We start from the raw sequence: 27,004 nt of genomic DNA on the forward strand, positions 1-27,004 counted from the left end.
AGGAGCGAAGACGAGGTGGCCTCTTCCCGGCGCTGCTGCGAAGCTGCCGACCCGATCTACCACCCGCAGCCACCATCCCGACCGGGAGACTCCAGGGGAGCTGCGCCCGAGATCCTCGACATTCCGAGCCCCAGAACCGAGCCGCGTCGGCCCCGAGGCCACGGCTTAAAAAGTTACTTACCGTAACAATATATATGTATATGTATTAATCATGGAAAACAAGGCCACTATTAAGCTAACAACTTGGCACAACCTCAATCTCTACTAGAGTGCATTCTGAGACAACATATTCCACCAAATATAATCGTAACGGATTGATCACAGAAGTGCCTGTTTTTAAGCAACAACAACATGATTCAAATTTATGTGATGTGTATTTTATATAATTAGATAAGATATATTATAGATATAATTATATTCTAATTATAATTATCAATTGAATCTAATTTTGATTAAAAAAATTAAAAAATAATTTTGATAATAGAAATTTTTTTAATTACTTATTCTACATCAACTCTTGCCTATTTATAAATAATAGATAAGACCTCCTAGATAGATACTCAACATGAATTAATTATTGAGAGATTAGAAAAATAGATGTGTATCAAAAAAAAATTTCTTTCCTGTAGCTAGTTACTAAAACTTATCAAAATCAAATGACAAGATGTGCGTGCACCCGCTCTCGATGCTTAAAAATAAACCATCCCAAAACTTATCATATTTACAATCTCATTGGAAGAAAAAAAAAAAAGAAGCTACAACGGGAAATCTACCATAGACGGATCGTATGCCCCGTAAGTTAGCCCTCCCGAACTTTGCCTATCATTTCTCCTCAATTTCAATATCGATGATGTCGGGTTCTGAAGCTTTAGAGGACGAATCGTTTCTACCCCTCGAGAAGCCATCTCTTGGCCGCCATACAATGTTCTTACAGCCGGTGCAACGGATCACCTGGTTGCGGCTGCCCACGAATTGCCTCTTACAAGCTGGACATGTTCCCTGTGTAACACAACACCCAAGTAACTTTTGTTTTGAATTGTGAAAGCTTGTGTAATTTCTATAAATAATAATAATAATAATAATAATAATAATAATAATAATAAATTATGCTGAAAACACTGAGAAGCAAATAAAAACATACAACATCGAAGCATAAGAGTCGTGAATAAAACATTGTTTTTGTCTGTCGACAAAAACTACCTTGAGCATTCATAAGCCAATGTGTTTGCAATCCTTTCTGAAGCAGAATGGGTTGATTAAATCAAACATTAAATTTGTTAAAAATCCTAGTTATGATTAAACAACATCTGGACCCTAATTTAATTTGACAAGATATTACTTCTCACTGGGGTAACTAAAGCCAAGTTTAATTTGACAACATGGTTCGCCACTGTGTTAACGTACTACTTTAATTCACTCTAATTTCACCCATCTCAAATTTATAAACTCAGTTAATAAGAAAGCTAGAATCCCAATCCAAGTTTCATCTTCAATTCATTCAAGCTCCAATCCATTTCTAATACAGTTTCCTTTCATCGCAACATCTAATCGAAAAAAGCCAATCCCAACAGAACAATATTCTGAAACTTAAACATAAAACAAAGCCCCATCACAAGTGAATACAACCCAACCATCACAACAAGAACCACTAGAATTCACTATACCACCATAACAACTTTTTATTGTTACACATAGTACACATTGGTAAAAATGGTATATATGATGAATCTAAAGGAATTTATGATACTGTCCATCTCAGGTTTACCTTTTTCTTCCTTCCTTTTTCTATTTAAAATTCTGTTTCCTATTAAATGAAGTCATAATATACTAACTTATGTTACATTTGCTCAAAAGAAACATGTATTTCATTTGATCCTTTAAAAATTTCTCATTTATATAATTCAGGACCACTTTTCGACTTGTCAATTCAATTCTAAAAGCTTCTTGATTCTGTGTAGGATACAGATCTTGACAACCTAACTAGATTTATGCAAATATGTTCAAAATGAAAGCCAACCATTGTGACAAATGAGCAAGAGCAAACTCAGCCAGCATGCTTATGTGACAGAAATTGATTTTGGAGTGTTCTCGAAACTCAAATCTTCCAGTGATCCACAGAGGAGTAGCTAAAAGGAATTGCCTATGGAATCAAATTGATATAAGGATTGGAAATGTTTCTTCGGGTAAAGAAACACCTTTGCCAATCACTTGATTATATGGAGACAAAAAATAGTAGCTAGAGTGACCGAGTCGAAGAATTAAAAGTCTCAACCCACAAGAAACCTCAGAACGGAGTAGACCTTAGGAAACTGCTATCATCACAATGCTTATTTAAAAGATGATTACCATAGGACAAAATTAGACTACATTCTTGTCGGCACCGAAACCAACACAGCCTAGAACCACCCTACAAGGGCATGTGAGGCACAATTCGGTGGTTTACTATACCTAATACTTAGTCTTTACAGACACCAACTGTTACGACATCATCTGACGGTAAAACTAATCCAAGATGCTTAAACCTAAATTAATGATCATCAAGCCTGATAAACCAATTCAAATTTCCTTGACTTTCAATCTGGAACTAAACTGGCATGTCACCACTTTAGTGTAGTCACTGAGTTGTGCCTCCACTTGGTCAGTCACATATCATAATATAAAGTATAAATCACAACAACGTGTGCAATCTTTCTTGGTCTGGGTCACTTCATAATGACCAACATGGACAGGAATTGTTTACCAGATTGTATATTAAGAAAAATAAAATGGAATGTAATTTCAGTTCGATTGTGTGATCAAGTGAGTAGTTTCAAATAGTTCACATAATTTAGAAAGTCGATGATAATACAAGGTGCACAGTGCAAGTAATAGGCATCAAGGAAAACAGCAAAATGCATATGCTATAGCGAAGCACTGATAGGCAGTGCCTTATATATCCATAAAGAAGCCATAGAAAGGCAGTGGCTTATATAGATCATGAATGAACAAAAAGAATGTAGAACTTGGAGCAAAACTTAGCTAGGATCACATAAAGGAAACCAAAGATACATATCAACATAGACACTACATACTCACTGATGGTTATTAAAAAAATGGATCTGATATACAAAAGGAGAATATCAGCAAAAAAAATCCCAAAAAGAAGGAATCTCACAAATTGTTATTTTCTTAATCAAAAAGATATTATGTAGATATTGACAAAAATGATATACAAGTCACAAGGCTCAGGTATGGCAAGGATGTCAATTGAAGCTTGAAATTTTGCATGAAATTCATATATATATATATATATATATATATATATATATATATATATATATATATATATATATACAGCACAAAATCTTATGACAGTATTGTATAATTCACGATGGTAAACTAATGGACAGAAAGGAACAACAAATCACACAAAGAAATGGACAACCTAAGGAAGCCATTTACCATTGCACAAAAATGAACTACAAGAACACAGACCATATCTTCAGCTTGAAGTTTCCGGATCAAAGCGAACACTGTTGTAATGATAACTTGTGATGACAATATAATGGGATATCAGGTCAACAGTCAACACACACATGCACCTTCAATCCCAGAGCAGTACCAAACCACTAACTAAAGTTAGGACTTGCATCACAATAAGGAAAACCAAAGAAAATAAGTAATTTGAAGAAAGATACTATCATATATCCTTTCTATCTAATCAAGAAGGTAATGTAATTTTCTCTGTTATGCAATTAAGCAAATTGTGCATAGCAACAAAAAACAGAGAATATGTAGAAATGCACCCAATATACGTCGGGTTGCTTAAAAGAACCTACAGAGTAAGAAATTGACAGACAGAGAAAAATTAAATATCTACTGAAATATAAGTTACCTGAATAGCAAAGTTGTTGGCAAGTGTTCCAATAAGAAGAGGAGCAACAAATGGTAACACCCATGTAGCTAAAATGAAAAATCTGAACAGCCACCCAGATAATGCAAACCAGAGGAAGAAGATAGTCTACAAAAAAGAGGGTATTAAGGATATAAAACAAATAGCATATACCCCAAGGAAACAAGCATGGATATGAAGAATCCAAATCATGTACATCTTAACAAGTAAAGAACATATTGAATTGAGATTAGACATAGTTAAGCATCATGATCCAAGATAAAGGGCACCCAAATGTACGTGACTCTCGTCTATATAGGATCTAGGAGGGTAAGTGTTATGATCTTATGATAATATTTAATATCATCTTCTTCATGTTTATGCCATTTAAAATTATAAAAATGATCCAGGTTTTATCTTAAAATATGTCCACCTCAACCCAGGAAATGATACTTGCAACTAAATAGAGCATGCCTTTTGTATTAAAAAATATTTATCTTCTCATTTGAATTGAATAAATGGATTACTTAGCTTATTGAAAAAGCACTGCAAAAATATAATGTTCTATAATTGCTGTTAGCATGATGAAAGTGGATAGTCATTGCATGATTGTAGTTTCCATAAATGTTTGACTCCAGCACAAAATGCATAATACATACCACTTTGTGTGGTAGCAGCAATGAACTAAAAATAGCCTGTATCGACACCTTCATTGGTCCACCAAAGTGGAGTAAGATGTTAGAAACCTATATGGTACAGACTGTTCTAATTGATTGAGAAGTCCTCCAATTACAATATGTAGACATAACTAGCTTTTTGGCTTTTTGGCTCAACCATCCAACTAAGAATGAAGCATCAAGGATCAAAGAAGTAGCCCTTTTTGGCTTTTTGTCTTTCTTGTAGTGAGAAACACAGGCCCTTTTTGTTAAGTTTAACCACGGGCTATGCAGTGTGCTAATTGAACATGAGTTGCAAGGATCAAAGAAGCTAAACATGTACAAATGGAGAGTTTGGTTGAAAAAATGGAGTTTGTCAAGCATTTGATGATCTCGACGTTGCTAGATGTCAGTATATATTAATGTGTGCTTCTTATTAACAAGGAACATCTTGGTTAATTCCTCCTAAAATATTTAAGGAGCTTCATTAAGAAATTTTGGCATGGCTGTAAACCTAATTAGGGTTCAAATATGAGCTCAAGCGAAACTAGAGAAAAGGAACTTTTTGTTATTTATGCAAATTAAATGCTCTACTAAAAGGACACAAGGTGGACTAGTTACAAGGCTAATCAAGAGCTAATAGTCATATTAAATTTGGCAAAGTAAATGGTCAACCTAATGTACAAATATATTTAACAGATCAACTATGATTTTTTTTTTTAGTCCAACTAGTCCCGTTATATGTGACACCAGCAACCTAATCAACCAAACAAAACCATGACCTAACAAAGGAAGTGAAGGAAATGTAACTGTACTCAAGTAATAGAATTTCCTCTTGGATGTCCTCAGTTCTTTTATCTGTATACCCATTTATAGCTGGACTTCCAAGTGTTTAAAATTCAGCATGTACATCCACCTTGACGACAGGCAATGCATTTGACGAAAACAGACCAATTTAATTATCATTACATGCGCCAATCTAGAATCAAGATTAAAGATTGGCAATCAAGAAAATGGAGACAAGAGTCAAGATTAGCAATCAAGAAAACGGAGACAAGATTCAAGATTAGCTATCAAGAAAACTGAGACAAGATTCAACACTAGCAGTGTGATCAAGAAAATGAAGATAATATTCAAATATTAGTAGCAATCAAGAAAGTTGAGACAAGATTCGACATTGGTAGTAATCAAGAAAACGAAGATAATGCTTACGGTTAGTAAAAGTAAGAGAAAGAGAACTCACGGCCACGCTTCTGCCTAGGGGTGTTTGCAGAAAGCCATTAAGCTCTCTCCTGTACTGCGGAAAAGAATCCAAAAGAAGCATCAGAGTCTTGAAAGAGTGGCCAAAAGGATCGGATCGAAAAGGAAGCGAAACCGAACCCGAGGCCAATTCCTGGAGAAATCCACGGAGAACGACCTCCACTGCCGCCCGATCCCCAGCTCCTGGTCAATCTTGCGGGCCCAGTTGGCGGCGGCGCGGGCGGCAGAGTCAAACCGCCGGAAGAGATCGTAGCGGCGTTCGAGGCGCTCGGCGGCGCGGCGGGCCTCGAAGGCGACCTGCTCGATCCCGTTGTTGGCGCTCCGCCATGCGTCCCGTAGGGCCTCGCCGGAGGCGACGCGCCTCGCGAACCCGTCCAGGTCGCTCCGGCGGAAGGCCCGGACGGGCGCGCCGGGGCGGCGGGAGACGAGGAGGGGCGACGGGGCGACCAACCCAAAGGCGGAGGGGCGAGCCCACGGGACGCTCGTGGTCGCCATGGATGGACTAAGCCGCAGGTGGAGTCGGCGCGGATTTGGTTATTTGGTGGTTGTTGGGTTAGGCGTTTCGGCGTCAAATAAGACAAATATGAGGTTAAAAGACTAGTTTTTCTTTTTCTTTACCTTTATTCTTTTCTTATAGGATAAATTCATTAAAAAATTTTAAATAATACTCTAATATTAAAAAAATATCATAAAATATTTTTTAAATTATTCATTTTATCCCTGTCGACTATCGCCCTCCGCTTAGTTGTTGATTACCCCTCCATCTGAATAGTCGGTCATTGTTCGCGACCATGTGCAGAGCCAACCAACGATAGAGGCCTCACCTTTGTCGAATCCCAACAATCACCTCCATCGCCCATAGGCCTCGCCCTTGCCGTAGTTCTCATCGTCGAGGTCTACGAATTCCTCATGCTATTGACCGTAGAAAAAGAAGAACGAGAGGCCTCGCACCTTTGCAAGGGATGGTGCAAGGAGGCAAGGGCAATGGTGTAGGTCAAAAATGACGATGAGTCTCACGAAGATAAGAGTTAGATAATCTTTTTATATAATCACAAACGTTCTACATTAATTTTTGAAAGTTAAAATACTATATGAGAATTTCTCATAAATATTTTTTTTTCTTTTTTGAGGATTCACCTTTATCTTATTTGCACATAAATTTGTTTGCGTGTGAATATCATATAAAGAAGGCACGTAAAGGTTGAAACTACGGCAGGGAAACAATGCTATGACGTCGAGGGATTTGTAGTTGCTAATCCCAGAGATTTCATGCAATTGCCAAAGCTCAAGTCATGTCTATAACAAGTACATCGAAGATCATGATACTTGAATCACAACACAACCATGTCGTCAACCAGCTCGACGTACATGCAAAAACGCTTGCACTGAAAAGTACATACACAGCAAAAGATTAGAAAAAACCTCAGTAAATGTAATATATTTTCCATCAAGGAGTGATATAGAATCTGCAAGACAACAATGATGTACAGGAAACAACGCATGAGATTGCTTCTCGGACCAAAGCTTGAATATGATCCACACAGTTTTATCCAAACTCTGCGGATTGGCTTTTTGCCTGCCTGCATTCTGCGTGGAAATAATTCATTGGCAAAAGAAAAAGAAAAGTGTATGCGTTTTTGCTAGGAAACGAAGCACAGAATCTTCAATTACAGTTTTATGTTTGGTGTATACACAGGAAAGCATCCATGGTTTAGCACCGGCGACGACTCGGATCTATTAGCTTTCAGCAATCACACAAGAGGTGACAGATGGTGGACCTCCAGATTCTGTATTGCACTTGTTGCTCGAACATGATCTGGATGGCTCCCCCAGTGGTGCCAAGAGTTATCGAGTAGAAGCCATGATCATCCTTAGAAATGCCACCTTCCTTCAAATCCTCCATTGCATTAAATATCGTACCTGAAAAAGAAGTATATTAGAATGAGCATAAAATATCGATGCGTGCAGTAGCTTAATCTTTATACAGAGAGAATGACTAAAGCATTCTTGAAAGTCAACTTGTTTGAATCATTTTGGCACAAAAATGTTGATATCCACAGCAGCACTTTTACAGGACGCCGGATGAGGTTGGCAGTATCTTACACTCTGTGTATGTGCTGATTACTCCACGAATGTGTTTCTTCCTTAATCTTATTGTAAGCTTATCACGCTTGAGGAAAATGTACACCAATCTTTGTCGAACTTTCCCTGCAAAACATCCACTCACGATGCAAGCCTAGTCATGGAATGTAATAAATAGTTCAGGAAAGTTCATCGGAGCAAATGAATGCTTGCAGGTACGGTATCATGTCTGATGATGAGGATTTCGACCATGAGTTCTTACCTTCAGGCATGCGGACAGGAAGTCGAGCACCTCTTGCAAGGGTCTTCTGGTCTTCTGATGCATGCCTACCAGCTGCTGCTCTCAGTTCGAGTGTGGCAGCTCCTCTTAAACCTACAGTAATTAACCTTTTTTTATGATGTGAATTCATGGAATGCTACGTCTGAGTTGATATCTAGACAAGACTCCTTGAGTCATCTGTAGAAGAGGTCGTAAATGGTGCATTACATGTTGCGGTCAGCGTGACCATATCAGCTGAAGTTTTGGTCGCTAGGCCTGTGCTGATGGCAGATGCAACACCCTCTCTGTTGGCCCCCACGGACTCGGCTGCTTCGGCGCACACAGTTGCGACCAAAGCTGCGGCAGAGGCAACCACAGCGTTCATCTTCTCATCCAAAGCCCCTCCTCCCATGCCTGTCATGCTCGTGCTCTTTGCATTCGTTGGTTCCAACCTAGAATTGGCAGAGATGCCTGCGATGGCCGCAGCCAGCCTCGCAACGGAGAGTGCTGCATGGACTCGAGCCTCCCGGACTCGCACTTTCTCGTTTCTCTTCTCTCTGCATCCTCTGGACAAGCTGCTAAAGAGTTCCACACCCAACCATGCCTTCATTCGTCCAACGTTCATCTGTGCAATTTCGAAGAAATCACACTGTAACGAGACCGATGTGGCCTTGGCTTCATCTTCCCTCGTAAACATGCAGTAATGAGACAAAAGTATTTGAACGTGTTCTTTCCTCAGGACTTACCCAACCAAAGTGTAGTTGCTTGAGCTTTCCTGATCGCACAAGATTTCCAGTTGAAAGCAGTGTCTAAAGTGACCATGAGCAACAGAAGACAGTCAGCTAACTTACCCGAACTAGATGACCATCTAATTTACACAAGGGTGAGAGAGGTTCTTACCAGTGCTTGCTCCAATCTGGTTTTATCATCCTCCTCGAATTGGACAAGGTTTTCCTCTGTTTGCTGCTCCTGGAGCCCTTGGTCAAGCTCCCCGCCCTGCATCCAAGATTCAAACCACCCTTGTGAATTGACATTCATGACAGCCATTGATGACTTGAATGTGCCAGGAATTGGTTTAGCATTTGATGCACCATGGGTAGCTGTGAAGGGCTTAATCATGGTGGAATGTGATCTCGGACACTAATTATTGGCTGCTCGAGAGATATGCATGGATCACTACCTATCGATGCATCCATCAAAACTCATTTTGACGATTCAGAGTTCAGATGTTCAAGTGGCTGATCAGTATGACATATCAGCTTCGGTGAACGCTCAGCAGAATGATGATCGGTCACAGAGCTTCTCAACAAGGACAGAGCTAATAAGTATATGCCATATGTCCTCCTTCACATGCATCACCAAGCCAAGCCGTATGGTCCTCCTCTTTAAGCTTTCTTGGGTCTCACGTACTAAATTCCATATCTTCACGTCTCCAGAGACAAAAGTATAATAGACAGGGCGTGTAGTATGACTTCTGCCGAAGATAGTATATAACGAACATGGATTAGAATTAGCTCCTTTTACTACTTACGTTTGACCAAAGTATTTGAGAGAAATCTGAGGAAGATGGGCTCCAAGTTCTAGAGAGGAACTCCATGGCCTCGTTAGGACTTTTGAGGACCTCCGATGGACAATAATATGTCGACAGCTGTGACTTCTCCTTGAACAACTCGATCTGTCCTTGCTCCTCGAGTTTCTCCATTTTCTCATCCTGAAGTAGATTTAGAACAGCAGAATAATATTCAGAGTCAGATAGCCACAATTTAATCACATAACCGGTACATGTTTCTGCAAGAGTTTCCATATGATCATTTGGGCTGTTCAAGTTTCAATCATCCGTGAGGCCAATGAGGGCCAAAAGACTTGCATTAAGGAATTTAAAACCAGATTTAGTTGACAAGTTTAAGAATTACTTTAATTCGATGTGCTAAGTCGGGCGAATACCATGAAGTAGGGAACTGAAGGATGTCTTGAGAATGACACTCTCTCTACTTTAGTTCCTCTTCTTGTTCTCTCCATCTTGAACCACTTTAATCTGTTCAGGAAGCAGATACAGAGCAAAAGGAGACAGAAACTTCATTCATTGCATATACTAAGTAGCTTTTCTGATGATATGTTCAGTTCATCAAATGTCAGACAAAGCCAGTGAGCTAAAAATCACTTATTCCTTGAGTAGAGTTTCCACTCCTCAAAAAGTACAGCCATGCATGGTAAGTACAATAGAATCAAAGAAGTTCTTAGGAAAGAAAACAAGAGAAGAAGAAAAGCCCAAAGGCTGATAGGGTCATGAGAAACAAAAGTGTGCCATTTTAACAAAACGGAGGGGAGGTCTCCCCAAGCATGCAGTCATCACGAGAGCAAACACCATTCCATGAGTGTCAAGAGATGTCAGGCGATATGCAACAAGCTAAAAGTAGAAGGAACAAATCACTGATGCCAATATAAAGCTGAAACGAAAATAATGGGAACTTACTCGAAATAGAAGGCCCAAGGAATGTGTCAAGAAGCTCTTTGCCTGACGCGTGCATCCTCGGAGCTGTTATGCACATTCTTAAAGAAGACTTCACGAGGAGGAAGGCACCAAACAACGAGACCCAAATGACTGATTAAACTATATGGCTTTAAAGTTCTTTTGAGTACCATTTCAGAAAAGAATACCCAACTTCTCTTAAACTATTCTATATCTTGGAATTATCATTTGTGTGCAAATAACTAGTCATCAAATTGGATCGTATCAGATCAACAACTTAACTCGTACAGAGTCATGTTCTTCACTTGTGATTGGCAAATGATATCCTCGGTATCAACATGCTCTTTTCTGTATCTTTTTCTTTTTTATTCTAAATCTTTTGTGGAAAGAAAGTAAGAGAGACCGCAGCAGCTGCTCAAAATAATAGAGCGAAGAAGCTAGTAGACTACAGCCATGGAGATATTAAAGCAGAAAGGAAAGCTAGGTAAAAATTGATGTAGATGGCCTTGCAAAAATATGCATTGGTGATTAGTCATATCACATTATTTTCTATGGAAATTTATAATGAACAATGAAGACTAGTTCATGTCTATTATCCAACAACAAAAAAGCACTAATCGATGTAGAACTATCTTAGGTTTTTGCATGTCTATCTCCTACCAGCATATGTCATCCTTGTTAGGTTTCCTAGCTCATACAGGAAGCATTCTTCATGGATCAATCACGCAATGTGGGAAGCATGAGTTACCTATAATCCTTCTCCTGGGGAAGCTTCTTTTAATGAGCATGTGCATCTGCAGTACCTCATCAGGAAGGAATGCAAGCAGTGCATCTCCATACCACGCAGCACAATTTTCACAATGGCGTGCGTCTAAATGGGTTGATTAGGCCCTAAGCAACTAATAATTGGGGCCACAGCACATGTTGATGCTCCCCGAGTGACACGATCATCCACGCCCCATCAGCTTGTGCCGTCATCTTTCTTGCTTGGTGCAGCACCTACTGTGCTGCTGTAAAGAGGGATGAGTTCTATCAGACAACCAGTACCAAGTTGACTAAATTAATATAAATCGACAAGGAAATTCTACTTCAGTTTGATAAAAGCAAAAGCATTGTGACAGCTCTTCACGTGTGTAATGTTACATACTTCATGCAAATAGATTACAGAGGAGGAACTCTCGAAAGCAAATATTTCCTTCCCTGCTTGCATCCTGCAACGACGAGAATGACTAATGTTTTTGCTCTGTCACCACCAACAGGCTGTTGGGCTGACAGCCCACGAATTCAGTTAATTAGTCGGCTTTAATAGTTCATAGCCCACTCTCTTTTAATCTAATCTTCGATCTAGTAAGGAAGGATAATGGTTGTGAAAGTAGGGAGAAAAATTACAGAGGTAGAAAATTGCAAAAGCAACTTGATTCAGAAAATAAGAAAAAATGATAGAAAAACAAGAGAAGGAAATGGAAGATGATAAGGACAACACAGAGAGACTGTTCTCAATCATCCAGACAGTGTTATCATCTTAGGTTAGATCAGATCTACAATAGATTCTTATTGATTACTTGCGAAGAATTTGGATATTATGTAGAGTAATCCTTATATCCCACTTATTCTCTTTAGATTGTTGCTTGGGTTTTGGATAAAAGACTCTTAGATTTGTATATTCATTATTCTTATAATGGATTATCTCTCGTTTGCCCGATGATTTTTACTCTTCATGTTGGAGGGATTTTTCATGTAAATCTTAGTGTCCTATTTGATTATGATTTTTATTTAATTCTATTATATATTATGGCTTGCTTATATTTGTTTGTATATAAAGTTTGTTCTCTCTTTTTATCCCATCAATTGGTATCAGAGCAGGGTTTTGGTGATTTAATTTTTTGTGTTTGAACATGGAGGCCGGTAGTGTTTCTCGCATGATTAGCTTGAATGTAAACAATTAGATGATATGAAAACCAAGAATAGAAAATCTCTTATATTGTAAAGATTTATATGGACCTTTGTAGGGGGATAGTGCAAAGCCTGCAACTATGATAGATGATGAGTAGAAGATGTTAGATTGAAAAACTATCTGGATTATTTGACAATGGCTCGATGACAGTGTCTTTCACTATGTTTCTATTGAAAGTTCTGTATATTCTCTTAGGAAAAAGTTGGAAGGTCTCTACGAAAGAAAAACAACTAGTAACAAAGCTTTCTTGATCACAAAACTTGTAAAATTGAAATATAAAGTGTTAGGAACCAATCGGCACTAAGAGAGGGGGGGTGAATTAGTACAACGATAAAAACACCGGTTTCGAAAAAAAACTTCGTACGATAAAAACCGATCCCGAAAATATGCTTGATTTGAAAGTGTGTTCGTAAATGTGTTAAAAGCAGTAAGCAAGTAAAGTGGTTTGTAGTTAAAGTAAATTGCTCAAAATAAACGCAAACCAGATTTTATAGTGGTTCGGTTGTCGTGACCTACTTCCACTCCTCTGATTCCTCTTCTAATGAGGCCACCGACATCCACTATCGGTCTTCCTTCAATAGGCGAAGATCAACCATCTTTTATAGCTCTTTCTCATTTCACCAGGTTTAGGAGATAACCCTTACACCCCCACTTACTCATCTCTCAAACTATTTTAACCCTTAGAACTTTAAGAGGAGTTTCACACATAATTACAACAGAGTTTTCTTTCCTTTTTTGCTCTCAGTTATGTGTAACTTAACTAGGGATGAGAGGGGTATTTCTAGGCTTCAAGTGGATTCAAACTTGGAGCCTAAAAATATCTTATCCCAGGTTTCGGGGTACGAGAGGTACCACCGCTTGTGCTGGGTGGTACCACCACCTAGCACCCTACCATTGGGTGATACCACCACCTGACACGGTCTCGGAGACTGTGCCACGACAGTGCCACTCTTGGATCATTGTTTGGGCCCTTCATTAGGCCCAACACAATCCTTACATGGGCCCAATTGGCCCTTAATTTGGTTGGCCCAATTCCAATCCCAATTATGTGCTAACTATGAAATCTAAGACATTTCCTAAGCTAAACAAGTCCATAAGTCTAGGTTTCTTCCGGTGAGCTTCCAGGGATCTTCCAGCGGACTTCCGATGATCTCTCGACAATGTTTCAACGGACATCCGACAAACTCCTGGACTTCACGACGATCTTCTTGGCGAGTTCCAATGAACTTCTTCCAACAAGCTCCTAGACTTCTCGATCAATTCTGGCAAAACTTTTGATGAACGTTTGGACTTTCGATGAACTCTCGAACTCCCAACGAAATCACATTCTTGACTCCGAGACTTCATTTTGCTTTATGCCTTGCTATTGTAGTTAATCTTGTACATGTAAAACACACTTCGATCTAGACAATTATTACTAAACATGAATCATGTTGTCTGGCATGTCATTGGTCCATCGACGCTTCATCCGATTCTTCAGCGCATCGTCTTCTCTTGCAGCCTATTGCCCAATCGGTCAGTTGACCTCTGCAACTCCAATATCCTTAGCGTAATATCCGTTCTTCTTGGCCCGATGCCCGAACTAATGGCCCAAAGCCTTCTGTCGATATGTCGATCGATCCTTCGACACGACGTCCAATCTTCTGATATGTTTTTCTTTGGCCCAACATGATTCTTCCTGCTTTAATTATCTCTCCCTGATCGAAGCATCCTGTGATACTCAAAGCACAGATCAAATCATAAATACTTATCAATTGGTTTCATCATCAAAATCTGAGATTCAATAATCTCCCCTTTTTGATGATGACAACCAATTGATTATGGAGTTTAAACAAACTCTCGGAGTTTAAACAAACTCGCCCTATCAATATGTCATATTGATAGAATCTTGAATTCAAGCTGAAATCAAGTCATTGTAAATTTCAACATGAATATTTGCAATACGTCATCATGCATAACATGATCATACTTCTCCCCCTTTGTCATCAACAAAAGGGAGAAGTGTAACTTCAAGTGTTTGAGATACAAGTTAAAATGATTACATAATAAACATAATCTCCATTTTTATCATCATGCAAGCTAGCAAAAATTTTGAGTTATGCAAGTTTGTAAATTTTGCTAGATGTGCAAGTTTAGCATGTTTTGCTTCTTGAGAAAGGTAAGATAGCACTTTTGCTTCTCTTGAGATTGCAAGCTAGCAATTCTTGGTGATGTTCAAGATAGCAAGTTCTACATCATGCAAGCTAGCAAATTTTTTACATCATTTAAAAAAAATATAAGCTAGCAATATTTGAGATGTTTAAGAAATCAACTTTTGCTTCTTGAAATATGCAAGTTAGCGATATTTGCTTCTCATTTTAGATAAGCAAGCTAGTATGTTTTTACATTTTCTTGACTTATGTAAGCTAGCTATCTCCCCTTTTGTCATTGTTAAAAAGAAGGGAAGAATATAATTTTGTATCTCTTTTTCCCTTTACAATAATTTTTAAATTATGACAAAAGTAAACAACAAAAATGAATATCAAAAGATCATATATCATTTTTGACAAGTTTCTTCTTTTTGTAAATGGAAAGCATGAAAGGAAACAATCTTGATTCAAAAAGAAAACTCAAGTTATCATTCAAGAATTCATAAAAAAATCATGATTCATTTGACAAAAAAATTGTTGATTCATACATTTAAACCAACATCACTTCAACTCATCATACATAATTTCAAAATGTAAAATCCTCAACATGATACAAACATTAGTGTTCAAAACCTTTATCATTACTCCTATGCATGATAATAAAGCATTCATGATACCAAACATTAAATCAATATTTTTAAGTATTTATCACTTCATGATTGTTGGTACCAAGCATTAAATCAACATTTTGATCATTTATTTTCTCTTTAGCAATTAGCAAAAAGAAACATAAGAGAAATAAATGATATAATATCTTGATTGATGCATAAGAAATCTCTAGTTATAAATCTTGAAAAATCAAGATAAAGCTTATTCAAATTCAAATCATCAAATCAAAATTATTTTCAAGAGATTCATAAAAAAGATATAGATAGATTCATTAATCTCTCCTTTTTAGAAAAATGGTAAGTAGAAACATAGGAGTTCAAAAACAAGATCTTGATTCATAGAGAAATCTCATATATCAAATATCGAGAAATCAAGATGATGATTCATATAAAAAATATCACAAGTTATAATCAAGAGAAAAATCATCATTTATCTTCAAATCATTCAACTTGTTAAATCAACAAAGTCACTTTTAAGAGATTCATAAAAATGATACAAATAGATTCATCAAAATCAATAAGATAGAGAAAAAAAAAATTTCAAAAAAATATTTTCCTCGGTTTAGTTGTTTCAATTTAAGTGATTGATTTCATAGAAGCATGTCTTTTTCATTTATGCTAAATAAAAACATGCATCAATGTTTATGATCGAAAAATAAGTTTCGTTATAAAAGTCATCCATCTTGTTTATAACTGAAAAAGTATTTTCATTACGACAAAGATCAATAAGCCATGAATCACAAAAATCATCATGCATAATTTCACATTAAGCATGATATCAAACCTCTTAACATTTTTATTAAGACAAAGCATGGTTTCAATCAAAATAAAAAATCATCAAGATACACATTATTTCATTTTGAAAAACATACATAGGATTATTATTAGATTTAAATCTAATATTTTATTCCTTTAACATAAAACATATAATTTTCATTATCATTTTCAAAATTACTAGCATGATCCTAATTTTTTATATTTTCATTATATTATTAAACATGTAATTTTTAAGAAAAATAATTTTTCTAAACTAAAGTAGCAATAACTCATGAAAAGCATTATGTAATTTCAAAGTAAACTAAGGGCATTTTGATTACCTCATTGTTGAAAACCGTTAAGGTATAGTTTGTCACCTCGCCTTTATTGATTTTCTCCTCATCTTTGAAGGAGCTCGATTCATCCTAAAATGCTTCCCTCTTCTTGCGTTCATAGCAAATAGTTACATTCTTTTTGTTCCTTAATTTTTGTTTCATGAACTTTTTAAATTTCATAGTGAGAAGTTTAAGTTCACCATAACTTGAGCTTATGCTCGAGTGGTCTTTGATTGTTCTAAGTTCGAAATCTTTCTTGTTCTTTGAAAGGTTGTTCTCAAGTTTGTTTTATGTCACATGTGTTATAAAACTCATTTCATAGGTCATTAAAGACCCTATAAGTTCTTCAATTGGAAGGTTGTTTAGGTCTTTAGCATATTGTATTACCGTTACTTTTGAATTCCAATTCTTACGAAGAGAATGTAAAATTTTATTTACAAGTTCAAAATCAGAAAAACTTTTACCAAGTGCTTTTAAACCATTGACGACATTAGTAAAACGGGTGTACATGTTTCCAATAGTTTCGCTTGATTTCATAAGAAACAATTCGAAATTATGCATTAAAAGATTGACTTTAGACTCTTTAACTTTGTTCGTGCTTTCGTGTGTAATTTCAAGTATATGTCAAATGTCAAAAGCCGTTTTACAAGTAGAAACGCGATTAAACTCACTTTTGCTTAAGGCACAAAATAGAGCATTCATAGCTCTAGCATTCAAAGAAAAAGTCTTCTTCTCTAAATCATTCTAATGGTTCATTGGAAGAGAAGACCTTTGAAAACCAAATTCGACTATATTCCATAAATCAAGATTCAACGAAAGCAAGAAAACTCTCATTCGAGTTTTCCAATATGTGTAGTCCATCCCATTGAACATGGGAGGATGAATGAGAGAGTGACTCTCTTGAAAGCCGAAAAGAGCCATTTCTCTTGGGTGTTAAACAAAATAAGAAATAACGAGGCTCTAATACCAACTGTTAGAAATGAGTCAGCACTAAGAGAGAGGGTGAATTAGTGCAACGGTAAAATCACGTCGGTTCTGAAAAATTCTTTCATACGTTGAAACCGATTTCAGAAAGATGTTAACTTGAAATATGTTCGGAAAGGTATTGAAGGCAGTAAGCAAGGAAAGTTGTTTGTAGTTAAAGCAAATTTTCAAAAGAAACACAAATCATATTTTTATAGTGGTTCGATCGTTGTGACCTACATTCACTCCACCGATTCCTCTTCCATCGAGGCCACCGGCATCCACTATCGGTTTTCTTTCAATAGGTGAAGACCAACCACCTTTTACAACTCTTTCTTCTTTTACCAGGTTTAAGAGATAACCCTTACACCCCCACTTACTCCTCTCTCAAACTATTCTTTCCTTTTTTACTATCAATTGTGTATAACTTAACCAGGGATAAGATGAATATTTATAGGCTTCAAGTGGATTCAAACTTGGAGCCTAAAAATATCTCATCCCGGGTTTTAGGGTACGGGTGATACCACCGCCAGTGTTAGTTTGACACTAATACTGCATTAGGCGGTACCACCGCCCAGTCTGGCAGTACTACCACCTGGCACCCTGCCACTAGGCCATACGACCGCTTGGCACGCTACCACTAGGCGATACGATCGCCTGGCACCCTACCACCAAGTGGTGCCACCACCTAGTCTAGCAGTACTACCGCCTGGCACCCTGCTACTAGGCGATATGACCGCCTGGTACCCTGCCACTGGGCGGTACCACCACCCAGACTGGTGATACCACCACTTGACATGGTCTCGGAGATTGTGCCACGACGGTGCCAACTCTTGGGTTATTGCTTGGGCCTTTCATTGGGCCCAACACAGCCCATACATGGGCCTAACTGGCCCCTAATTGGGTTGGCTCAATTTCAATCCCAATTATATGTGTAAATCTAGACATTTCCTAAGCTAAATAAGTTTGTAAGTCTAGGTTTCTTCTGGCGATCTTTCGGCGAACTTCCGAAGATCTCTCGACAATGTTCCAACGGATATCTGGCAAGCTCCTGGACTTCACGATGATCTTCTTGGTGAGTTCCGACAAGCTTCTTCTGGCAAGCTCCTGGACTTCTCGATCAATTCCAGTAAAACTTTCGACGAACGTTTGGACTTCCGACGAACTCTCGAACTCCCAACGAAATTATGTTTTTGACTCCGAGACTTTAATTTGCTTTATGTCTTGCTATCGTAGTTAATCCTGTACACATAAAATATACTTTGATTTAGACAATTATTACTAAGCATGAATCATGTTGTTCGGCATGTCATTGGTCCATCGACGCTTCGTCTGATTCTTCGGCGCATCATCCTCTCTTGCGGCCTATTGCCCAATTGGTCAGTTGACCTCCGTAACTCTGATATCCTTAGCATAATATTTGCTCTTCTTGGCTCAATGCCTAAACTCATGGCCCGAAACCTTCCGTCGATACGTCGACCGATCCTTCGGCATGACGTCCAATCTTTGCTAGAAAGTTGAGAGACACTAGTGGTTTCCCTCCGTAATTCTACGCCAGGTGGTGTTATCACCATGAGTCAAGTAATAAGTAGTTTGTTGAATGAAGAGTTGAAAAGAAAGAATTCAGCAAAATCATAGAATGATTCATATGCACTTATCTCAAAGAACAGAGGAAGGTCAAAGTTTAAGGATAGAAATAATTCACGCATGGGTAGAAGCAAGTCAAGATCAAGAAAAGATATTATTTATTATAACTGTGGTGAGAAATGACATTACAAGAACCAATACAAGCAACCTAAGAAGAGCAAGAAAAAGGGAAAAGAAGTGGAGTCTTCAGAGTCAAAAGATAATATTACAACTATAGTGCAAGGTAGTGATTATTTGATTTTATCTCCTTTTGATGTTATTTTTTCTTGTGTGTATCAAGATCTTGAGTGGATGATTGATATATGTACTTTTTATCATACTACACCATAGAGGGAGTTTTTTACCACCTACAGGCTTGGAAATTTTGGTGTTGTCAAGATGAGCAACTATGGTATGGCAGATATCATTGGCATAGATGATATCCACATAAACACCAACCTTAGCTGCAAGTTAATGCTTAAGGATGTGAGGCATATGGTTGACTTGATGTTGAATTTAATTTCAGTTGGAAGACTAGATTTTGAAGACTATAATAGTAAATTTCACAAAGGGCAGTGGAAGCTCAATAAGGATTCCCTCATTATGGCTAGTGGAAATAAATGTTACCCTTTATATAGGTTGTAGGCCAAAGCTTATGATGAGCAACTGAATGCTATAGAGAAAGACTTCAACATGGAGTTGTGGTATAGGCGATTGGGACACATGAGCAAAAAGGAGCTACAAGCTCTTTCTAAGATAGAGGTATTACCAAACATCAGAGGTACATATTTGAACCTTTGTATCGATTGTTTGACTGGTAAATAACATAGAGTTTCTTTTGCTAGTCCTGTTTTGTTTAGAAAAATGTATGTCTTATATTGTGTTTATGCAAATGTATGTGCTCCTTTAAAGACAAAAACTCCTAGTGGATCTGTTAATGTTCCTGGTCCAATGGTGCATTTTATTTTGTCACTTTTATAGATGATTTTTTCAGGAAAGTTTGGGTCTATACTATAAAGACCAAATATCATGTTATTAATGTTTTCAAAGAGTTTCATGCTAGAGTTGAAAGCGAGACAGAAAGGCAATTGAAATGCATAAGATCAGATAATGGTGGTGAGTATACATGGTTGTTTAATGATTATTGTAGGTCACATAATATCCAACATGATATGACAGTTTCTGGTATAACTCAGCATAATACAATTACAAAGAGGATGAATCGCACCATCATGGAAATGATAAGATATATGCTTTCACAGGCCAAGCTACCTAAAAAAGTTTTGGGACGAGGCTTTGAGGACTGCAATTGATGTGATCAACTTGTCACCATGTACAACCCTATATGATGATGTTGTAGAACATGTATGGTCAAAGAAAAATATTTCCTACAAGTAATTAAGAGTGTTTGGTTGCCATCTTTTTGCACATGTTCCAGAAAATAAGAGGTCCAACTTAGATGATAGAATAAAAGAATATATTTTTCTTAGCTACTCACATGATCAGTTTGGTTATAAGCTTTGGGATCCAAAAAAGCAGGTGTTTAGAAGTAGAGATGTGATCTTCTTTGAGGATTAAACCCTTAAGGATTTGAAGAAAAAGACACAACTAAGACTTCTGCAGAAGGATTAATAGATTATGACCCAGTTATTCCTCCAATATATTAGGGTGATGGGGGAGATATGCAAGAAGATGGTGTACAACCTGATGTTGATACACCTATAGGACATATTGAGCAAGAAGAAGTTGGGGAGCAACTTCCCACATAACCTCAATTAAGAAGATTTTCTAAACAACGTCAACCTTCTAAAAGATACTCTATAGATGAGTATATGATGCTTACTAATGTAGGTGAACCAGAGAGTTACTAGGATGTAGTTGAAAGTGAACAGAAAAAAAGTGGTTAGTTGCTATGTAGGAAGAGATTGATGCTCTACAAAAAAATCACATATATGATTTGGTGCAACTACTAAAGGGAATGATGGCCTTGAAGAACAAGTGAGTTTTCAAGTTGAAGACTTAATAATATTGTTCTCAACCAAAGTACAAAGCTAGATTGGTTATGAAAAGCTTTGGTCAAAAGAATTATATTGACTTTGAAAAGATTTTTTCTACTGTTGTTAAAATGTCTTCTATTCATGTTACTTTTAGTATTGCTGCTAGCCAGGACTTGGAGGTTGAGCAATTAGATGTGAAGATACCTTTCCTTCATGGTGATTTGGAGGAGAAAATTTATATGGAGTAACTAGAAGGCTTCAAAGTCAAAGGTAAAGAGAACTTTATCTGCAAGTTAAGAAAGAGCTTGTATGGGCAAAAGCAAGCTCCAAGATAGTGGTATAGAAAGTTTAATTCATTTATGACTAAAACTAGATACAAAGAACAGCTTCAGATCATTATGTGTACATTAAATGATTTGGTGAGAATTTTATTATTCTCTTACTTTATGTTGATGACATGCTTATCCTTGGGAAAGATATATATACAATTGATAGGTTGAAGAAGAAACTAAGTGAGTCTTTTACAATAAAAGACATGGGGCTAGCAAAGTAAATACTGGGCATGCAGATTTCCTATGACAAAAACACCAAGAAGATTTGGTTGTCATAGGAGAAATACATCAAGAATATATTGAAAAGGTTCAGTATAAGCAATGCAAAACTAGTTGGTTCTCCTCTTGCAGGTCATTTTAAGTTGTACTTAGAATAGAATCCATCAAGTGATGAGGAGAAGGAGAAAATACAAAAGGTTCCTTATGCTTTATCAATTGGAAGTTTAATATATGCAATGGTATGTATGAGGCCGAACATCACATATGCAATAGATGTTATTAGTAGATTTCTTACAAATCCAAGCAAAAAGCACTGGGCAGTAGTGAAGTGAATCTTTAGACATCTTAGAGGGAGCTCTAAGATTTGTTTAAGCTTTGGAGGTAGACCACCTGTATTGACATGTTACACAGATACAAACATGGTAAGAGATGTTGATACGAGGAAGTCCACATCATGTTTTGTACTTACTTTTGCAAGGAGAGTTGTGTCATAGCAATCCAGATTGCAAAGGTGTATTACTCTCTCTACCACAGAGGCAGAATATATTGCTGCTATAGAGGTTTACAAAGAAATATTATAGTTAAAAAATTCTTATAAGAATTGGGACTGAAACAAAAAAAGTATATGGTAAATTATGATAGCTAGAGTGTCATCCATTTGTATAAGAATTCAGTTTTTCATTCCAAGTCAAAGTATATAGATGTCAGATGCCACTGGATTCGAAATGTACTTGAAGAGAAGCAATTGAAGCTTCAGAAAATTCACACAGATGACAACGGAGCAGACATACTAACAAAAACCTTATCAAAAGAAAGGCAGGAGATATGTCGACAACTGGTCGATATAGTTTCATGTTGAAGAGTCATAAGATAGCCTCCCTTATAGGTTGAAGGGGGAGGTTGTTGGGCTGACAGTCCATGAATTTGACTCGTAGTGAGCTTTAACAACCTATAGCCCACCTCCCCGTTAATCTAACACTAGATCCAATAAGAGGAGGTGGTAGCTACGAAAATAGGGAGAAAAACTATAATTACAAGAGCAACTTGATTTTAAAAAATAGGAGAAAATGGTAGAAAAATAAAAGAAGGAAAGAGAAGAAGATAAGGATAATTCAGAGAGATTGTTCTCAATCATCCAGATAGTGTTCTCAGATCTATAGTAGATTCTTGCTATAATTACTTGGGAAGAATTTGAATATTGTACATAGTGACGTAATCCTTGTATCCTAGTTATTCTCTTGATATTGTTGTTTGGGATTTGGACAAAAGACTTTGAGATTTGTATATTCATTATTCTTATAGTGGATTATCTCTGGTTTGCCTCGTGGTTTTTACCCTTCATGTTGAAGAAATTTTTCATGTAAATCTTGATATTATATTTAATTATAATTATATTTAATTCTATTATATTTCGGTCTGTTTGTATTTGTTTGTATATAAAATTTGTTCTCTCTTTTTATCCCATCACGGGAGTTCATATGTTCTTTAATATCTTATATTACTTAGTCTGAAAAATATAGAATCCTCGTCATTGCTTTTTCCCATAGTTCCAATAGAGAGATTTATGTGTCTCAAGCGTAACGAAGTTTATGTTGTGTTTCGGAGGAATTCAAAGCTCAAAGATTTGTTCCTTCCACCTCCCAAGGTTTCTGAACTCATTCATGAAGCAGGAAATTTCTTATATCTTTCAAAGTAGTGTTCTATGGGAAAAAAAGATAAACCAACAAACCCTTGTTTTTCTCACAATTTACTGATCTGGTGCAATAGTATGGTTGTGAGATAAATGCTTCAAAATGTAAGAGACGATCAGAACAATACCTGCTTCACAAAATGTGGTCGATTCAAACAGAGGCAGAGCCCGGACTAGTCGAAGGTAACATGTTTCCGAGGTTAAAAACACCAAAATTATCCTAATAAAAGTCAAAGAATTCTAAGCCTCGAGCTTTTTTATTGTTCTTCGAAAGAAAACATCGTGGCTCATGATGACCTTCTTCTTGCTCCGAAACTGAACTGAAGGATACGGAGTTGTCCACACACACTCTTAGTGTTAGGACCCTTTTATTTTTCTTTTATTTTATATATATTTTTTTAATTTTTTTATATATTTATTAAGTCTGTTTAGTTTAGTTAAAGTCGGAACTCATCAAGACCGATTCCCTCAAAGCAATCATCTATTTCTCTTTCTTCTTTTATGGTAAGACTTTAGGGTTTTATCATTTGGTATCAGAATGACAATCCTTGGTATCTCACTGTAGTGATTGATGTAGCTATCATAAAAATAATAATAATAATAAAAATTATGAGAAAGGGTGAAGCCGGTAGCCACACACGTTGTTCCTTCTCAACTGAGAAGGAACCTTTGCTTCCCGACGCTGACCACCACTACCTCTTCTCCACCGCTGGTGCTGCTTCCTGGCTGGCGACCACCGCAACCATTGCTCCCTGGCCAGTGCCCACTGCTGCAGCTGCGCCCCAACCAGCAACCTTCTCTCCTCGCTTCCCCATCTCGCTTGAGCAAGAAGGCTGCCCTAGCCAACCCACCACCACTGCCAGCCACCATGCGATGACCGCTGCTCCCCCTTGCTCTGCATCTATGGTGACCGAAATAGGGCAATCACCACCGTTGCAGTCATGGGTCCCCTTGCTATCGCAGTTGCGGATCCCCTTGTTACTGCGAACGCCAGCTACCACCACCGTCGCTACTATTGCCCGGCTAATGACGACGCCGCTCTTTGCCCAGCCGTGATCCTCGTAGCCTCCCCCTTGCTCTAGTGACAAAAACAATTTAAATCACTGATTACCCTTGTTCCCCATAGTGCCACCGTCAATTCCTATTCTCTACTACAACCTCAACCCCAGCCACTTCAATGATCGCTCCCTCTTATTCTGCTTCCACTGCCGCAGTTGCCGGTTGCCATCATTGCAGCCTCAACCTGACTATTCGACGATCGCTCCTGTGAGTCACAATAGTTGCAGCCGTCGCCTTCCAGCCCTCGATGCTCTCATCTCATGTAGCGACCGAAACACAGGGCAGCACCTCTTCCTCCTCGCAACGACCGCAGCACTGCCCTTGGTGTCCGTTTCCTCGACAGCTTCGCAGCCACAGTATGGATGCCTTTGACCAGACATTAGAAATAAGAACTAGGGATTATCGATTTACAATCGTATGCAATGGCTGTCGATAACTCAGTGAAAGCACAAATGGAAGCGTTGGAAACCAGAATTGAGAATCGGTTACAAGAAACCCTTCATGATTTCAAAAAAAGCTTGTTGGAGTACTTTAGCTGGTTTCAACAAGATTGGAGCTCAAGTTTACACTAAACAGATTGGGAGGTACAGAAAAAGGGACCCAGGATGGTGACACACACTACCCATGCATTAGGGTAGAATTTCCACGATGGGAAGATGGAGATCCGACCAGTTGGAACTCTAGGGCGGAAATTTTTTTTTGTTTTCACTTAACCCCAGAAGAATCTAAGGTAGAAGTGGCCTCAATCCAGCTCGATGGAGATGCAATCTAGTTGTACGATTGGTACGAAACTTACCACGGAGTTCCTTTGTGGGAGCAATTCAAAAGAGGGCTTCTTGTTCGCTTTAGCCCATCCGAATATGAGAATATTGATAGCCAGCTCGCCAAAATTTGTAAGACTTCTACAGTGTTGGAATATCATAGTAGGTTTGAAAGATTGTCAAACCAAGCTAGAAATTGGTCAGAATGATAATTTTTGGGTACATTTATTGAAGGGCTTATTCTAGAGATCCAATATGAGGTTAAAGCTCGTCAACCTCGCACTATAATGGCTGCGATTTCATTTGCATGCTTACACGAGGAAAAAATCAGTGTGGAATATCGTCGAAACAGAGGTGCTAATAAACATATGATTACCGGGCAACCTATCTCATCTACACCTAGTCGAAATCATAACACTGACAAACTAACCCGAGAAGAACTCAAAGAAAGGTCAGCAAAGAGTTTGTATTGGCATTACGATGAAAAGTGGAGTAAGGAGTACTGATGTAAATAAGGAAGACTTTTGATGATTGAACCGATCGAGGAGGAACCGAAAGTAGAAGTGTCGGATTTCGATCATAAGGATGTAGAAACTAATGAAGATGTTGAAGCCATCACACATACCGTGCATGTATTGGCTGGCTACTCTAATCCACAAACTATGAAAATCGAGGGAACTCTGAAACACCAGCCTATCATTATTTTGATTGATATGAATAGCACTAATAATTTGATGGATAGGAAAGTTACAGTCCGATTGGCTTACCACATCGAATGTTGTGATAAATTTGAAGTCAAAGTCGCCGATGGACGGATTTTAACCTGTGATAGCAAATGTTGAAAGATAAAACTGACTTTGCAAGGCCAAGAATTACTTGTGGATTTCTTTTTATTACCATTAGAAGACTATGAAGTGGTAGTTGGAATTGAATGACTATCAACCCTATGTGATATCTTTTGGAATTTTTCTAAACTAATTATGAAGTTGTTTATTAATAGAAAGCAGGTGACTCTCAAAGGAAGACGCGGAGGTAAGGTTACAACTATCACTAGCCATCGGATAGAGTGGGTCCTCCGGAAGATACACACCAAATTCTTGGTGCAATTGCAGAACATTGAAAAGGAAACGACAGTGAACATCCTGATTGAAAATATTGAATCATTGCTAACAGAGTTTGTAGATATATTTGCAGAACCACACGGACTTCTACCTCTTAGATGTCATGATTATCAGATCCCACTATTACTCGGGAAGGCACCAACCAACATCCGACCCTATAGATATCCACATTTCCAAAAGGTAGAGATAAAGAGGATTGTTACAAAGATGCTCAAAACAGGAGTTATATGAGCTAGTGTTAGCCCATATTCCACCCCAGTCTTACTGGTCAGAAAGAAGGATGGCTCATGGCGGATGTGTGTCGATTATTGAGCACTTAACAACATAACAACATTATAGTGAAAGATAAATATCCTATTCCAATAGTGGCTGAACTGTTGGATGAATTGGGAGGAGCTTAGATCTTCACTAAATTGGACCTACGATCGGGCCATCATCAAATCAGAGTATATGAAAGTGATGTTCAGAAAACTACCTTCAGGACACATAACAACCATTATGAATTTCTAGTAATACCTTTTGGGTTAACCAATGTGCCCTCTATCTTCTAGAGTTTAATGAATGGTATATTTCGGGCTCATCTCCGTAAGTTTGTTTTGGTTTTCTTTGATGATATTTTAATTTACGGTCATTCTCTAGAAAGTCATTTATTACATTTATGAATTGTCTTTAATATTCTTTGTGAGTATGGTCTTTTTGTCAAGAAATCCAAGTGCAGTTTTGGGCAACCTGAGGTTAAGTACCTCGGCCATATCATATCTCAAAAGGGTGTTGTAGTTGGTCCTTCAAAAATCCA

General features: G+C 37.7%; 2 protein-coding genes across 2 annotated transcripts; both read right to left on the reverse strand.

Moving 5' to 3' along the window:
* Positions 1-657: 657 nt before the first annotated feature.
* Positions 658-6,333, reverse strand: LOC135638214 (uncharacterized). The gene is made up of 4 exons (XM_065151234.1): positions 5,908-6,333; positions 5,771-5,824; positions 3,875-4,000; positions 658-999 (listed from the first exon to the last, which is right to left on the reverse strand). Exons 1-4 carry the CDS (start codon positions 6,280-6,282, stop codon positions 823-825), a joined length of 732 nt encoding a protein of 243 aa, XP_065007306.1. The 5' UTR covers positions 6,283-6,333; the 3' UTR covers positions 658-822.
* Positions 6,334-7,426: 1,093 nt separating this feature from the next.
* Positions 7,427-26,705, reverse strand: LOC103985986 (uncharacterized). Its single transcript, XM_065151505.1, has 10 exons — positions 26,684-26,705; positions 23,964-24,345; positions 10,073-10,163; positions 9,660-9,839; positions 9,029-9,124; positions 8,875-8,937; positions 8,357-8,753; positions 8,132-8,242; positions 7,891-7,995; positions 7,427-7,707 (listed from the first exon to the last, which is right to left on the reverse strand). The coding sequence occupies exons 1-10, from the start codon at positions 26,703-26,705 to the stop codon at positions 7,532-7,534; spliced, it is 1,623 nt and encodes a 540-aa protein (XP_065007577.1). The 3' UTR covers positions 7,427-7,531.
* Positions 26,706-27,004: the final 299 nt, after the last annotated feature.

The sequence above is a fragment of the Musa acuminata genome, chromosome BXJ3-5, assembly GCF_036884655.1.
Source record: "Musa acuminata AAA Group cultivar baxijiao chromosome BXJ3-5, Cavendish_Baxijiao_AAA, whole genome shotgun sequence".
NCBI classification, from domain to species: Eukaryota; Viridiplantae; Streptophyta; class Magnoliopsida; order Zingiberales; family Musaceae; genus Musa; species Musa acuminata.